At 32.7% G+C, this 14,544-nt stretch overlaps 1 protein-coding gene across 4 annotated transcripts; it reads right to left on the reverse strand.

Moving 5' to 3' along the window:
- Positions 1-2,390: 2,390 nt before the first annotated feature.
- Positions 2,391-10,383, reverse strand: LOC127247534 (cytochrome P450 97B2, chloroplastic). 4 transcript variants are annotated; one of them, XM_051269413.1, is made up of 15 exons: positions 10,222-10,383; positions 9,968-10,131; positions 8,682-8,883; positions 8,226-8,333; positions 7,634-7,718; positions 6,980-7,218; positions 6,612-6,785; positions 6,288-6,335; positions 6,103-6,162; positions 5,896-5,982; positions 5,391-5,479; positions 4,303-4,394; positions 3,899-3,960; positions 3,602-3,748; positions 2,391-2,899 (listed from the first exon to the last, which is right to left on the reverse strand). In XM_051269413.1, exons 2-15 carry the CDS (start codon positions 10,102-10,104, stop codon positions 2,666-2,668), a joined length of 1,764 nt encoding a protein of 587 aa, XP_051125370.1. In that variant the 5' UTR covers positions 10,105-10,131; positions 10,222-10,383; the 3' UTR covers positions 2,391-2,665. The 4 variants fall into 4 exon arrangements, with proteins under 4 accessions (XP_051125370.1, XP_051125369.1, XP_051125368.1 ...); XM_051269412.1 differs by having other exon boundaries at positions 9,968-10,135; XM_051269411.1 differs by having other exon boundaries at positions 9,968-10,383.
- Between the last annotated feature and the right edge of the window lie 4,161 nt (positions 10,384-14,544).

The following is a 14,544-nucleotide window of genomic DNA, read 5'->3' on the forward strand; positions in this document are numbered from 1 at the left end:
TTTTATTGTTTAAAGAGTTGTATTTTAACCTATAACATTTCTTTCTAAAGCCAAAATTTATTTGAACCTATAGTTAAAGGAAAATGTTTCGAGCTCATATTATTTTAAAGTCTCCAAGGGAATGAGAAGTTATGTCTATTTATTGTTGTTTATTGCTTATGAGAGAAGAAAGTTTGAAAAAAAAAATTAAAAAAATGAAGGAATAAAGCTAACTTGTCGGTTGAGTTGGGTGTACTACGGGTTATCTTGGTGCACATTCTTCTTACTTAAATTGCAAAAATAAAGTTTTGAGTATACATGCTAATGAAGGAATAAATGAGGAATGAGAAGTTTTACACGGAGTCTATATATTACAAAATGAGCTTGGAATATTTTTTCTTTTTGACTTATTTAGCCAAATAATACCCTATATCCTACCCCAACCTAAAGCCCCGTTACAACCTTATTTAAAGACCCTTTGATTATTTGCATTAGAATTCGAAGAATAAAGAGATGTGATCAATATGCAAGCCTATGGGATAATCATTTTTACGATGCGACACGAGTGACTTGTTAACCCATATATATTTGAGTGTTGAGTGTATACACTTTATTCCTAGTGAGGTTATGTTGCGCTTGGTATGTTTTGAGTTTCACTGAGGTAATGATAATATGAATTTGTTTGTGGAGATTATGATTGCATCAAGTTCTTTCGTGTGCTTATTTGGTTTATGCTTGAGGGCAAGCATGGTTTGGGTGAGGGGGAATTGATAAAAATATATTATTATATATTTTCTAGAAATAAATTATAAGATTTAATTAATGTTTTGGATAGATTCATACTCACTTTTGGCATGTATTGATTTGTGCGAGGTAATTGAGCGATTCACGTCCATGCCATATTTTCGATCAAAGAATTTTGGAAAGACTTGAATTAAGCTCCAATGGTAAGGAAAGAGGTGGATTACGGAATTAAAGCTTGATTATTGGCGTCGTGATTAATAAGGAGCAATTAAGGGAGTGATTGAGGACCCGGTCATCTATAAAAGGGGAGCCAAGACATTGGATGTGGTATCACAGTTCATACTCACTTTTCATAGTCTAAGTGGAGGATTGATAAGGCCGTTTAAAGAGGAAGCACTTTTGGATGATCATCAAGTTTATTGTTTTATTTATTTATTTATAAGTATGAGTAGTTAAATTCCTAGTCTAGTCCAAGGTTGAATGTAGATTTTGGATTGAGATTTGTGAGATTGTGTTATGAGTTAATTTGAATCTTGTTTAAGTAAATTGATATTTGTGTGATTTCTGTGATTCATGTCTGCAATTGTTTTATTTAATCTTTTATCGTGGCCGAATCTTAGATTGGTTTAACAATTGTATGCCAATTGAACATTTACATCCGTAATTGTGTATGTGTTTCATAAAGTGGTAAATAGGTTAACAAGCTTAGCCTAGGAATCGCATGATCAAATAATTTAATCTTTTCGTAATTGATTAAATATTTGAATTGGGTTTTTCTCATACTATTTTCAATTGGAGAAATTAATTTATGGTCGTACCTAGATTATTTCTTTGATTAGGGGTGCGGTTAATCGGTCGTACCATTGCTGTCAATAAAGTAAGGAAAAATTGAGTGTTATGATCGTATTTAATGCCTATGACCAATTTATCAGTTGAATAACAAGATTATTTAAAATCAATGATCGAATCTTTAATCCGGTTTCTTATTCACTCCTTGGGCTAGAAGTTAATCTCTTTGAAATCAAAATTTTATTTTCCATCGTTTATTTTAATTATTTTAGTGAATTGCTAATCCATCCCCCAATATTTAAAATTGTGACAAAACAAAAATTGAACTTCACAGTCCCTGTGGATCGACCTTGGCATCACTTGCTACATGTAGTGTTAGAGTAATTTTATTGGAAGCATCGAGGCTACCACGTGTCCAATTCAGCCCCATATTTGCCAATCTAAGTTCCCAACATCGAATTCATTCACGCAACTATTAGTTAATTAGACATTGAGAAGCTCCAACACACTTTAAACTGCATACATACCTCTCTCTATATATATATATATATATATTTGTTACAATCAATATATTCAATATAATCAAACGACTAAACACAAAAATACTATCAGATATCTTAATATAATATAAATATAACATGTTAACAGACAATAAATAGCAATAACTCACATAGCATATGTCACCATTAATATCTACGCATATTGGATGCTAACATTAACACATCACATAATATTGATATACACGACAACATATATTGTGTATATCATTAAAATTTACTGACAATGGCTAATCAATTGAATAGTTATTTAATGTGATATAAATAAATATTGATGTAATATTTTGAATGTAAAATAAATTTATAATATAATATAAAAAAGAAAAATAAATGTTTGATTTTATATTTTTTGAGAAAAAAAGAATCTGAATAGCAAAAAGCTATACTAAAATCCACAAAAGAATACAACCTTACATACATCCCCATAAAAAGTGAATAGAACTTCAAGAAAAAGAAGAAGAATGTTGAAGCACATAAGAATATGGAAACAAATTATCACAAACTGCTAAAAGCATTCTTGAACTCGCTTCTTTGATGAAGCAACGAGACAAAATGTTGCCACAAAATGAATGATAATGTCCTCTACTTCACTTAGATTACGACTTACTAGCAATCTCCGACCTCCTCTTTAGTTGGCACCACATTCCATTCTTGGTGTGAATGGTTGCTCCGGTAACTAGTTCTACTGATTCCGGGGGGCCTTTCAAGTTGACATCAAACTTTTGTAACAGCATTGCCAATGCTACAGTCGATTCCATAAGGGCGAATTGATCGCCAACGCATTTTCTTGGCCCCCCGCCAAAAGGCAAGAAAGCATGATCCGACATAATCTAGGTACATTTAACAATAAATTTTGCATTATATAAGTATCAAATGGTAATGGTCTTGAAGAAGATTCCTAAATACTTGAGCATACTATTCTTCGATGTGCAACACATAAAATATAAACAAGATCAAACCCTCAGCAACCCACATGCCCAAATATTGAATCTCAAAGCAATAAAATAGATTTTTAAGCACAAGTTTTTCTTTTTGATTTTGATCACAAGGGAGCTAAAGGAACTACAACTTCTACAAATTCAGACTCATTTCCTAATATGCCAAAGGAGTTGTTCTTCATAACTGATATAAAATCCACTATCCAATACTCATGTAACTACATGCAATATTTGATTTTTCCTTCTTATTCCCGTGCTTAGATGATAGCATTAAGGGGTAAATTATTTTCTATATTTTGTCGCTTCTACTTCAAATTGATCTAACCGCTAAAACATTAAAAAGAAATGCATGGCATGATTCACTCTGTAAACTATGATTCTCACAGATTTCTTTCTAAACGCTTAACCACAATAACTACTCAACTCTTTGAAAGAAAAGGATTGTAGCAATAATTAATTTTCGTAGCCCCTTACTCGATTACGTACACTCATCAAGCTTTTGCAGAGGAACATTTAATGGATCGTGTTCACTAAATTCTATCTATGAAAATTTATATATCAACATAAAGCAAGATCGAGTGTAAGATTGATTACCTCATTTGGGTACAGTGACCCGGGGCTACGAGATGGATCAAAGCCCAACCAACCTTCAACATGGCTTTGTTTTTGCACTTGAAATCTCTCAGGTTCAAACTCATTCGGGTTATCCCAAAAATATGGAGATCTATGAAGATTATAAACCTGAGAGAACAATTTCCAAGTTATTCCAATAATATGGGGATTATACTATATCTATATGTAATAGAAGTCTAGAAATGTTTCAACATGGCTCAACGGTGGATTTTTGTTTAAAATTGACTGCAATAAATTAAGAAGAAAAAAAATACATACTGAAATGAATATGTCAGTGCCGTTCACGATTGCATATCCGTCTTTGTCTCCATTATACCCCCCTACATATGAGAACACTCAAAGAAATGCATTAGCATTGGAAGGCAAGCACAGAAATGTTTTTCTTTTCTTTTATTTTTCTTCGTATTTCTTATAATAGTGTATATCTTCTTTGCAAACATTCTAAATATTTACAACATTTATAGCCTTCTACGAAAATTTAGTAAAAATGTGAAGAAATAAACTATAGAGGGGCTGCTTTTGATAATTCATAAGGAATCTAATATAGTATGTAATTCTGTCCACACACACAGTAAATTGGTGTACTTGATCATAAATTATGTGGATTATTTCATTCTTTCTATTCAACTGCAAAGAATCTAGATGCACGGTCTGTGACGTACCAGGTAATTTATCGGGGATGAGAGACCGTCTAATAAGCAATGGGGGTTGTGGGTACAAGCGTAGAGCTTCTGCAACAATAAGTCGCACATACCTAAACAAAAATAGGGGAATGGATCAAAAACAAGTTAAGAGAACTAAACAAAAACTATTAAGTTAAAATGAACATGTCAGAAAATCCATATATGTGCAAGCGAGAACATTCAACCAAAAAGCACTTTCGGATTTACTCCTCCATCACACCTAAATAGTCTCACTTTTCATTTAGGGGTGTCCCATCTAATGAATCCATTTCACTTATAGTCTATATAGTCCCCTTCCAATTACCAATTTGTCCCACTTTTATATATCTTTACCAAAATACAATCACATAGTATACATAAAACTGTTTTTTTTATCTCACATATACTCATTCACTAATATTATGCTATTATTTCTTAATCTATTACAAATTTATTTTGAAACTGCTCAGGTGAGACGGAGGGAGTATTATTTAGCCAGACCAAGAGCTATTCACTTCCTCTTCACTTATAGGTAGGTTTATAATTCGATTGGCTTATTCATTGCAATGTGTCTCCATAAATAGGCACCGTTTCATTAGTTTCAATAGGAGAAATATTATGTTCGTTATTTTAACCTGATAAAATAAGAATCACATACGTAAAATGGCTTAGTGATATTTGAAGAGATCCCTACATGTCCTGATGCAGTGTTTAGATTATAATAAAGATTTGACATTAAATTGCTCCACATATTTCACCTCAAACTACGGATTCTCTTTCACGTGACAAGGATGATTACATGGGATGCTCATAATCCTATCATCATGCAATGCTTCAAACAGAATAGAAGTTGTTCTGAAAGCTTATTTTTTGTATAGTATGAAAAGATCCAACCATTCACTTTCTTACCGAGATGACTAAAATATCGTAAATATTTTCATGCTCGTTTGACTCTTCGTAAAACCACCACAGCCCATAAGTAAATAGAAACAAAATTTTGATAAATTGCTTAACTCTCATAGCCCTGTTGAATTGAAAAGAGCTACTGGCTGCAATATCATAAAGTTTTAATGAGCTAAGAAGAATACTCTAATTTTTTTATTGCTTCAAAGGTCACAGTCTCTCCTCTAAGCACAGAGTCAATCTCTGCTTGTGCTTTCTTCATTTTTTCTGGTTTCTGCATCACATATACAAAAAATTTTCATTGCAACTTACAAAAGGTAAATCAACTCAACACCAGTCAATATCTAGTCTTAATAATAATAATAATAATAATAATCCCTCCTGCCCAGATATTTTGTCCTCATTGTTGGTGATACGGAAATTTAAGTAAAGTATAATTAGTGAGAAATTAAAAAGTGTATTAGTTAAAATAATTATAGATTAAGATTAAAATAACTAAATAGTTTAATTAAGATTAAGAAAATTATAAATTATGAAATTTAAAATGCAATTAAAGTGTATAATCATATTGTCAAAAAAGGAAATGTCAAATTATGTGGGACGGACGAAAATGGCAAGTAGGGACAAATTATATGGGATGGAGGGAGTAATAAAATAAACAAATTGTTGATGAAGGGTGGAATATTATACTTGTACAAGAAGAAAAGTGGCCCATGTCAAGACAGCTGCTGTTGTTTCATGTCCGGCTATAAGCATAGTCATCAGGTCATCTCTCAACTGCTCAATGTGTAATTACCAGAAGAAAATAATTTAGAAAAAATGCATATACATATATCATAGTGAATAATAAAGTTGCAGCATCCATAAATAGATCATAATTGATCCAGGATTGTTTACCTGAACATCATCAGCATCTACACCTCTCATATCTACTAAAAATCGCAACAGACTAGCATCCTGCAAACCTTTCAGTTACAGTGACTATATTCATATTTCGAGCCTCCAAGAGCTGCAATATGTATTCTAATGTTCTGAAGAATTGATGACACTAGGAAATCCTTTTGGAGTTAGGTGTAGCATACCTTGATGTTTGAATAGTCCCTTTGCTGCAATTTCTCTACATCGGCTTCCTGGTATTCGCACAACAACAATATAATAATAATTTCAAAAGGATATCCGTGCTCGAATAGACATAGGTACTTTCAGCATAAATATAGGCCTATTCAATTTCAGGAGCCTTTACTCGTATGTTCAATGAAGTCAATATAATTTTTTAGAACTACTTTATATAAGGAATTTAATATGTTAATCTTACTATCTACTGATATGTTTACTAATATGTTGTAAATATCACAAATGATCTATTTGGGAGTGATGATGAGGATAAAGTCTGCATAATTTCTAACCTCTCTTGTCTCCTTTGCGTTTCTTATTAAACCATCGAGACAATCGTTGATGACTCTAAGGTCGCTATGGAACTTGCGCTGGCGAGGAACCAGCCATTTTGCCAAAGGGATCTTCCAATAAGGAATGTAGAATGTGGAACGATGCTCAGCTTCAAAAAGAGTACCATATACAGCCTACAAGTCCCATGTACATATCAGTTGTCCAGTAACACATAAAAGAAAATTGCTGCAAGAAAATGATACTCAATGATCGTTTGATAACAAGCTGCTTCATTTTACTATATATCGCTGTTATCCAGACAAGCTGACAAATCATGCATGCATACATGCAATAGAATACAAATGAAGTGAAAAGTCTATAACCATACCTTAATAACTGGGGATTCTTTTGTAACTGAGCCAAAGTCATAATTGAAGACACCAAGTCCAATAATGTCTAGAGCCAAACTAGAAAATTCAGCTTCAAGATCCAACTCTATTTTGTCTACTCCTTTCAAAGCTTTGAGTTCCAAAAGCCTTTCAAACTTCGTAGTCATTCTAGAAGAAGAGCTGGTGAATACTTTGGTCATGGCTTCCAAGTAAAGTGAGTGGAATCCAGGAGCAATAACTGCATTTATACCGTATCATAAATAGTGAGACAGCTAACAGTTTAGATGTCCACTTTTTTTTCTCAATTACAGAATCACATCCACTTTGAGCATATTGGAACACATAAGTATTTAAAACTGTTTTAGCTCAATATCCATCTCAAAATTAGAGCTCCCCAAAATCAAACTGAAGGACCATATCTCTTAACTTTATCGACATTTTCATGAATGAAAGATGTTCCTATGGTTCGTTTAAGTAAGAATAGTTGATGCAACTATAAGAACACCAGGACTGATGTTTGCAACTATTTGTATGATCAGTTAAGTACCTGAATGAATCGAGCAAATTCTGACCACAGAATGTAAAGCTCCCAAGAATTTTGCATTAGAGTTCACAGGCAATGTTAAAGTGCATTTGAAAGGGGGAATGCTCACCTCTTCGCCTTTGCTTCCAAGTGTCAATGTCAGCAGGAATGAGTCCTTTTCCCATTATTGGTTCCAATATATCAGCAAGAACTCCCTAGATAATGGATTAGAGATCACATTGATAACAAAATTTCAAATCTCAATGAAGAGCAAAAAGCAAAGGCTTAGAATCTCAAACAAGAATAGTCATATAAGAAAACAAAAACATACCCAATAGGATCAGTCAAGAAAACTGCATATTGATAAGTTGTTGTATCTCAGTGAGAAACTATTTTCCATTCTCTAGAGATTCCAACAAATTTTCCTATCATTTACCAAGGCCGGAGTTCAGAGATCCTATGCATTTTGTATGTACAAATTCAAATTTAAGATCAAGTCAGTTTGCTTAGTGTTCCTGAGATAAGATAACACTTCTATGTTATGCACAGGCATGAGACATGTATAGATATAGTATTTAAAATTCAGATATTCTTTACACAATTCATGGTCCACTCTTGTACATCATTGTGGTTAGAAGAATACAACACACGGTACCTACCATGCATTTATGATTAGTAGAAAATAGTGTGAGATTAACTGGAAAATAAATCAGAGACTATACCTTGTCATAGGCAAATGGATTTTCTCGAAGAATATGTCTAGCAACAATGGGATCTGAAACAACAACAAAGGCTTTTGGCCCAAAAGCCAGCTTGTATACTGAACCATGCTGCAAAGTCCATGCAAAATAAAATGACAATTAGACTAACAAAGGAAACAATTGATGAACAAGAAGTTAAGATATAAGGCTAAGTACTCCTGAAAATTAGATTGGTGGCAGAGCAATATCAATCTGAAGCCAAAACATTATAGAACCAATTCCAAAATGAGCGTTTCACAAAATGATCATGCTGAAGGTTTACAATTCTTCTTGAACAAAAGAAAATGACATGATAATTAAAAAGGATATATTTACATTAGTGAACCAAAGTAATTCAATATGTTGAATTCTTTATTTTTTCAGCATTGGTGACCAACACGACCAAAGCATAAGAAGAAATGAAGCATAAGGAAGTACCTCTAAGAACCAATCATAGAGGGAGAAGAAAAGCGGCTTGCCAAAGAGATCAGAAACTGCACCTTCTGCTGTAGGCATGGATGCTCCAATCTTACTTCCACTCAAGAAATTTGTAAGGAGGTTACTAGCATTGTCCAATAAGTTCTTTTTTTTGGCGACTTTTATCTCATCGGTGCTTGTAGATGATTGGCACCTACATGGACTACAAAAGTATCACCTCTTCCAATTATCCAACCAACATTAACTTTCTAATTTATTATTCTTCCAACAAATATCCTTTCAGTGCCTAAATGAGTGTTTATGAAACCACTGACAGCCAATCATAACTATGTTATACCAAGGATGATCAAAATAAAACTTGCAACTCAAAGAAAATGTCAAGTAATAAATATACCACAAGTTCATGAAAAGTTTGTTGAAGAAAGAGTAATTCGAAAAATCTCTTTCCAACCCACATTGTCAAAAGATTGAAACATCATCTTCTTTGGGGCATCTTACACTAGGATTAGATTTATTGTGGGCCTACAATATGGGTTCTTGCCAGTACTGCTGACTGACCATCATTTCCTCCCTCACACCCTATCAAAATAATAAAAGAAATTCTAGTGTATGCCTCGGGGAAGTATAGCTTTGCCATAGTTGACTCTCGTTGGATTATACGCCTATAAATTACCCCTTTTCACTTCACATCATAGGAGAAAACGAGCTTCTTAACTAGCTGCTGGTTTTAGTTGAAAATTTTCCAAAACTTAATCCAATTATATGTTGGTAAGGATTGAGGAGATTTTTTGGAATCATAAAACAACTATTCTTCACCTCGGAAATCAAGCATCTAACTTACCTTCTCTCTTTGTTTTCATCCTGCACAGTTTAACTTGGTATATTTGCACTTCAGACTATGCCCTAGACTACTATAACACTTTTGGAGTCTAAACAAGAGATATAAACTTCCTCAATAACAATATATATATATATATACACAACAAGAATAGGGAACGATGTTTTAGTAGCCATTGGTAAATAAAATAACAAAGGGACAAAAATGAAGGGAGTATAACTTGAAGTTCCAGATACTCACAATCATCACATAATGTCATTATCCTATGAATAAAATTCGTGATTATAAAAAAATTAAAAAGCCTCAATATCGATTGCATTAGCATTTAGCAAGGCTAGGCTTCCTCAAGTCTTAAGGGGAGTCCACAATTATAAATTCCCCCATGTATACCCACTAGTTCCTGTACGAACTTCAAAGTCACCAGTGAGGATTAAACCGAAACACATACCTGATTGAAACAGCCCACGCCTTATAGCCGCCAAGCGAAGTAGCCTGACGAAAATTATACCCGGAGCATGACAAATCACGCGGATAATGAGCCATAACGATCGAAGAACAAGCGCAACAGCTCACCGGAGCCGCCATGGAAATCAAGCTCAAATTTTCACCCCTCTTCCTAAATCAATCGAGTTGGAATTGGAGAAAATTGCGGAGACTCCAAGAGGAAAAACCAGTAATGTATTGAAGGGAAGGAGAATCTACCAAAGGAAGCTCCCAATCCGAGGTTAGAATTTCGTCATCTATCCACTACTGGATGCACACGCGTCGTGCTAACTTGAGTTGAGTCGAGTTGATACTGTACTCCATTGCCACTTCCCACCAGTACCCAGTGGGATATAATTTTTTAGGCCATCATTCTTTTTCCTTCCGGATTAGCTTCTCTCTATTTTCACCGAAGAACTTTAGTATTTAAATTTTACACTCACATTAAATAACCCTCTAAAATCTTCTTTTTCTACCTTATTAAATATTTTATATTTTTTTTTTAAAAAAAAAAGCTATACTTAATAAAAATAAAATAATTATTTAAGTATATATAAACAAAATAAATAAAAATAACAATTTTACACTCACATAATAATTTAAAATTTAAATTTATATTTAATACAAAAAAAAATACATATTCTATGTTCTTCCAGCATTATTATAAAAAGTTAAATATTCAATCTAAAACAATATATTTTATATTTTTATACAATTCTCAATATTATACACAAAAAAATATTTCATCTAAAAACGTTGGATGAACTTTCAAATAAATTAATTAGTTGAATGACCAAACTTTTCTCAAATGTGTTCAACTAAATCCGCTTGAGTTGTTGGTGTTCGGAGTCGCATTATATTATGCAAGTATTGATCCATAGTTCATGTCTCGTATTGTTTAATGACCAACTCGAGTTATTATTCGTCTTCACTTGATCATATTGAGATGTATCGTAATAATGCATGTAAATGGCTCTTTCATCTTCTACAATCATATTATGTAATATGATGAATGTTCTCATTATTTTATCTAGTAAACCGAACTTGTAATACACCAAATGCACGTTTCACATATTTTCGAACCGCTTCTTTATGTTGCAAAAATAATTGTGTTTTATAACTTTGAGGCGGACGAATTGATTGAACAAAAGATTGCCCACGGAGGGTAAATTCCATCAGTAAGATAATATCCCATATTATATTGATGACTATTGATAAAATAATTAACTTATGGAGCTCTGCCATTTAAAATATCGTTAAAAACCGGAGATTGATCAAGAACTTTAATGTCGCTGCATGAACCTATTGTACCAAAAAATGCATGTCAAATCCACAAATTGTACGACGCTACAACTTCCAGTATAACTATAGGTTTTCCATGATCTCTATATTCGAATTGTCTTTTCCAAGCAGTCGGATAATTTTTCCATTCCCGGTGCATACAATCAATACTTCCTAGCATGCTTGGAAAATCACGTGTCTCTGCAACAAATAATAATAGTTGTACATCAGCAAAATTTGGTCGTCGTAGTTATTCCTCACCAAATACAGAACATATCTCTTCAACAATTTGCTTCTGACATGCCGTTGTGGTACTATTCGTCAACAGTGTTAGTAGTTGTGACATATGCCAATACACGTGTTGTTGTTATACATTTTTGTAATTGTGACAATCCATCTCTTCTTATAGTAATCACACCGTTTCTGAAAGAACACTATTTCATTGAAGAGGTGATCTACGATATGAAGAAAGACATGTTTTCTTATTAAGAATTTACGACGAAAATAAGAACTTGGATACACGGGGTTATCAGAAAAATAATCATTGAATAATCGAATATGAACATCTTTACGATTCCTCTCTATGTATGTTCTCCGTCAACGTGCCGTGAGCTTCCCTCATCTTCATTGTTGATGTGCTCAATCTTTTGATATAATCGAGCATATGTTTCTGCCATTTGACACATGTTTTCCGACTCTTCGTCAGATGAATCAGACAGAGATAAAGATAGTGTTGACATTATTTTGAGAGAATATAAGTGTGTTTTAAGATATGAAATGTTTAACTATTATGCATATGAATTGTGTGCATGTGAATTAATTACATATATATAAATAAAAAACTAGCCGTTGAGGAATATAGTCGTTGGTAATATAGCATTGGAGAATATAGCCGTTAGGGAATATAGTCGTTGCAATGTTCATTATAAATACACTACATTCTCACTTAATATCCTCTACACCATCTTTTTATATTCTTCTCTCTTCATTTTTTTTTCTCTGTATTTTCCTCTAAATTTCCCGCGAATGGATCCCAATTCTCAAAATTCTTCAAATTCTCAAGATCCCCAAAATTCTTTTTTATTTCCAAGTTTTATGAACATGTTAGGATATTAACTCATGTTCCCTACATCTAATGTCCCATTTCAACCATTCAATCCTCCATCATATTATCAAATTCCTCCAAACTTTCACGCATTTGGAAGTTCATAATCTCCTCAATTTATGATGCAAGTTATTAAAGCAGTGGACACTGCACAATATTTCATACCCATCAATTTAGAAGATGATGATGATGTACCTGACAATACAATAAATGAAGACGAACTTTTAATCGGTGTATGGCTAAACACAAGTAAGGATGCCATAACCAACACTAACCAACCAAGTATTGCTTTTTGAAAAGAATCACACCGTATCACATGGAGTGCAAACCTAAAAATACAACGAGCAGAGGTGTTACTCAATGTAAAAATCGTTTGAGTAAAATATGTAAGTCCGTGCAAATGTTTTTTGGGTGTTATGAGGAGGCTAATCGAAATATATGCAGTGGACAATAAACCACGGATGTCCTCTATGTAACAAAGAAGATATATTCAAATGACGGTTTGAGCAAAAACTTCATCCATGAAGATGCTTGGCGTATACTCATAAATGAGCCCAAATAGAAGACCAATTACTGCGAATCATTTCATAACAGTGGTGGAAGTTCAAAGCGAACAAAAGCAAGTGAAGACGGTGGTTACTCAGGTTTGTGCCTGGCGATACCATCCTTTGATGTGGATGACCTAACTTCTCCTACTTGTCCCCCTGGTATAAAAGCAAGTAAGAAGAGGGAAAACAAGTGCAAAATGAGGCATTTAATTCAAGTTCTACTGGAAATTATGGAAAAATTTATGAAAAAACAATGAATTTAGCTTAAGTATAGAACATATGGCGAGAGCAAAATCAAAATTTGAAGCAACAATCCGAGAAAATGAAAGCACTTCTAAAAGCTAAAAGGTTGAACAAAACGGCGAGGAAGATTGATTAGGAAACTATACAAATAGAACTTACTTCAAAGAAGATGGAGATGCTAATGATGTTAATGACATAAGGTGATAATCTGACTGAATTTGAAGAAAGATTGAAAAAAAAATTGGCACGCGAATGTTTTTAGTAGATTTACATTCAAATTCATTAGTATTTTTTTTTATGTATTTTTAAGTATTATATGTATTGTATGTAATTTTAATTAAATCGCATGAGTTTGCATTTAAATTTATGAATATTAACGTATTTTAATTAATATTAGTATTGTATATAATTTTAAGTTATGTAAATTTGCTTTTAAATTTATGAATATATTCATTGAATTTTTATTTATTATTTGTATTGTGTGTAATTTTAATTAAGTGATATATGTTAATAAAATTGTATTTCTTTTAAGCAATAATTGAAATTAAATTAATCGATATCAAATTAAATATTTTATAAAAATATTCTTAAAAAAGATTTAAAATACAAATAATAATATATTTAAATTTTTAATTATTACAAATATTATTTTTATAAAAATTTTAAATATTGAATAACTTTTTATGTAATAAAATTTAATACAATCTTTGAATTAATTAAACAAATTATTATAAATAGAATATATATACTTTTAATATTTATTAAATAAATAAAAAAAAAACATATTTGGCCCACACCAACAGAAAAAACACAGGAAGAAACGCATATTTCAATATACAACTCTTGATATCAGACATGTTTTTCCATTTTTCTTTTTTAGTAATGTTGACGTGGGGTGCTTGGTTGGAAGCGACCCCATTGGGAATGGCCTTAGTGACAATATATTTAGCAGATAAGGTCATCGGTACCGTTTGGCTTGTGTACCTCTGTCTCCTCAAATAGATGATCGACACGTATCTTAGATTAGTTTAATTTTTTTTATTTTTTCATTTTTTTTTACTTTTATAATATAAAATAAATTGAAACTCTGCAATTTAATCCATCCTATTTAAAAATCACGCAATTTCAATTCAATCCATCCTCTTCAAAAACCGTGTGCGATCCGATATGCTCGTTGTCTCACAGAATCATCGCCCGATTGATATTCTTCTTGTTGTTGTCCTCATAGTTTGTTTTCTCGCCCAAGTCCATCCCTCTTCAACCCTCGCCAAGTTGCTTCGCCAACCAGCAACGCGAAATCTCCCACCTTGTGTCGGGTCACGGTATCCGGTGTGTAAACTCTTCCTCACTGTTCGGTAAGTTTTT

This window comes from Andrographis paniculata, unplaced genomic scaffold, assembly GCF_009805555.1.
Source record: "Andrographis paniculata isolate CXL003 unplaced genomic scaffold, ASM980555v1 Contig32END, whole genome shotgun sequence".
Taxonomy (NCBI): Eukaryota; Viridiplantae; Streptophyta; class Magnoliopsida; order Lamiales; family Acanthaceae; genus Andrographis; species Andrographis paniculata.

Coding starts and splice junctions, on each gene's coding strand:
- LOC127247534 (XM_051269413.1), bottom strand. CDS start 10,104: ATGGCGGCTCCGGTGAGCTGTTGCGCTTGTTCTTCGATCGTTATGGCT. Junction 7,219..7,633: donor TTGGAAGCAAAGGCGAAGAG/GTGAGCATTCCC, acceptor GTATAAATGCAG/TTATTGCTCCTGGATTCCAC. Junction 2,900..3,601: donor GGTCACTGTACCCAAATGAG/GTAATCAATCTT, acceptor AAATGTACCTAG/ATTATGTCGGATCATGCTTT.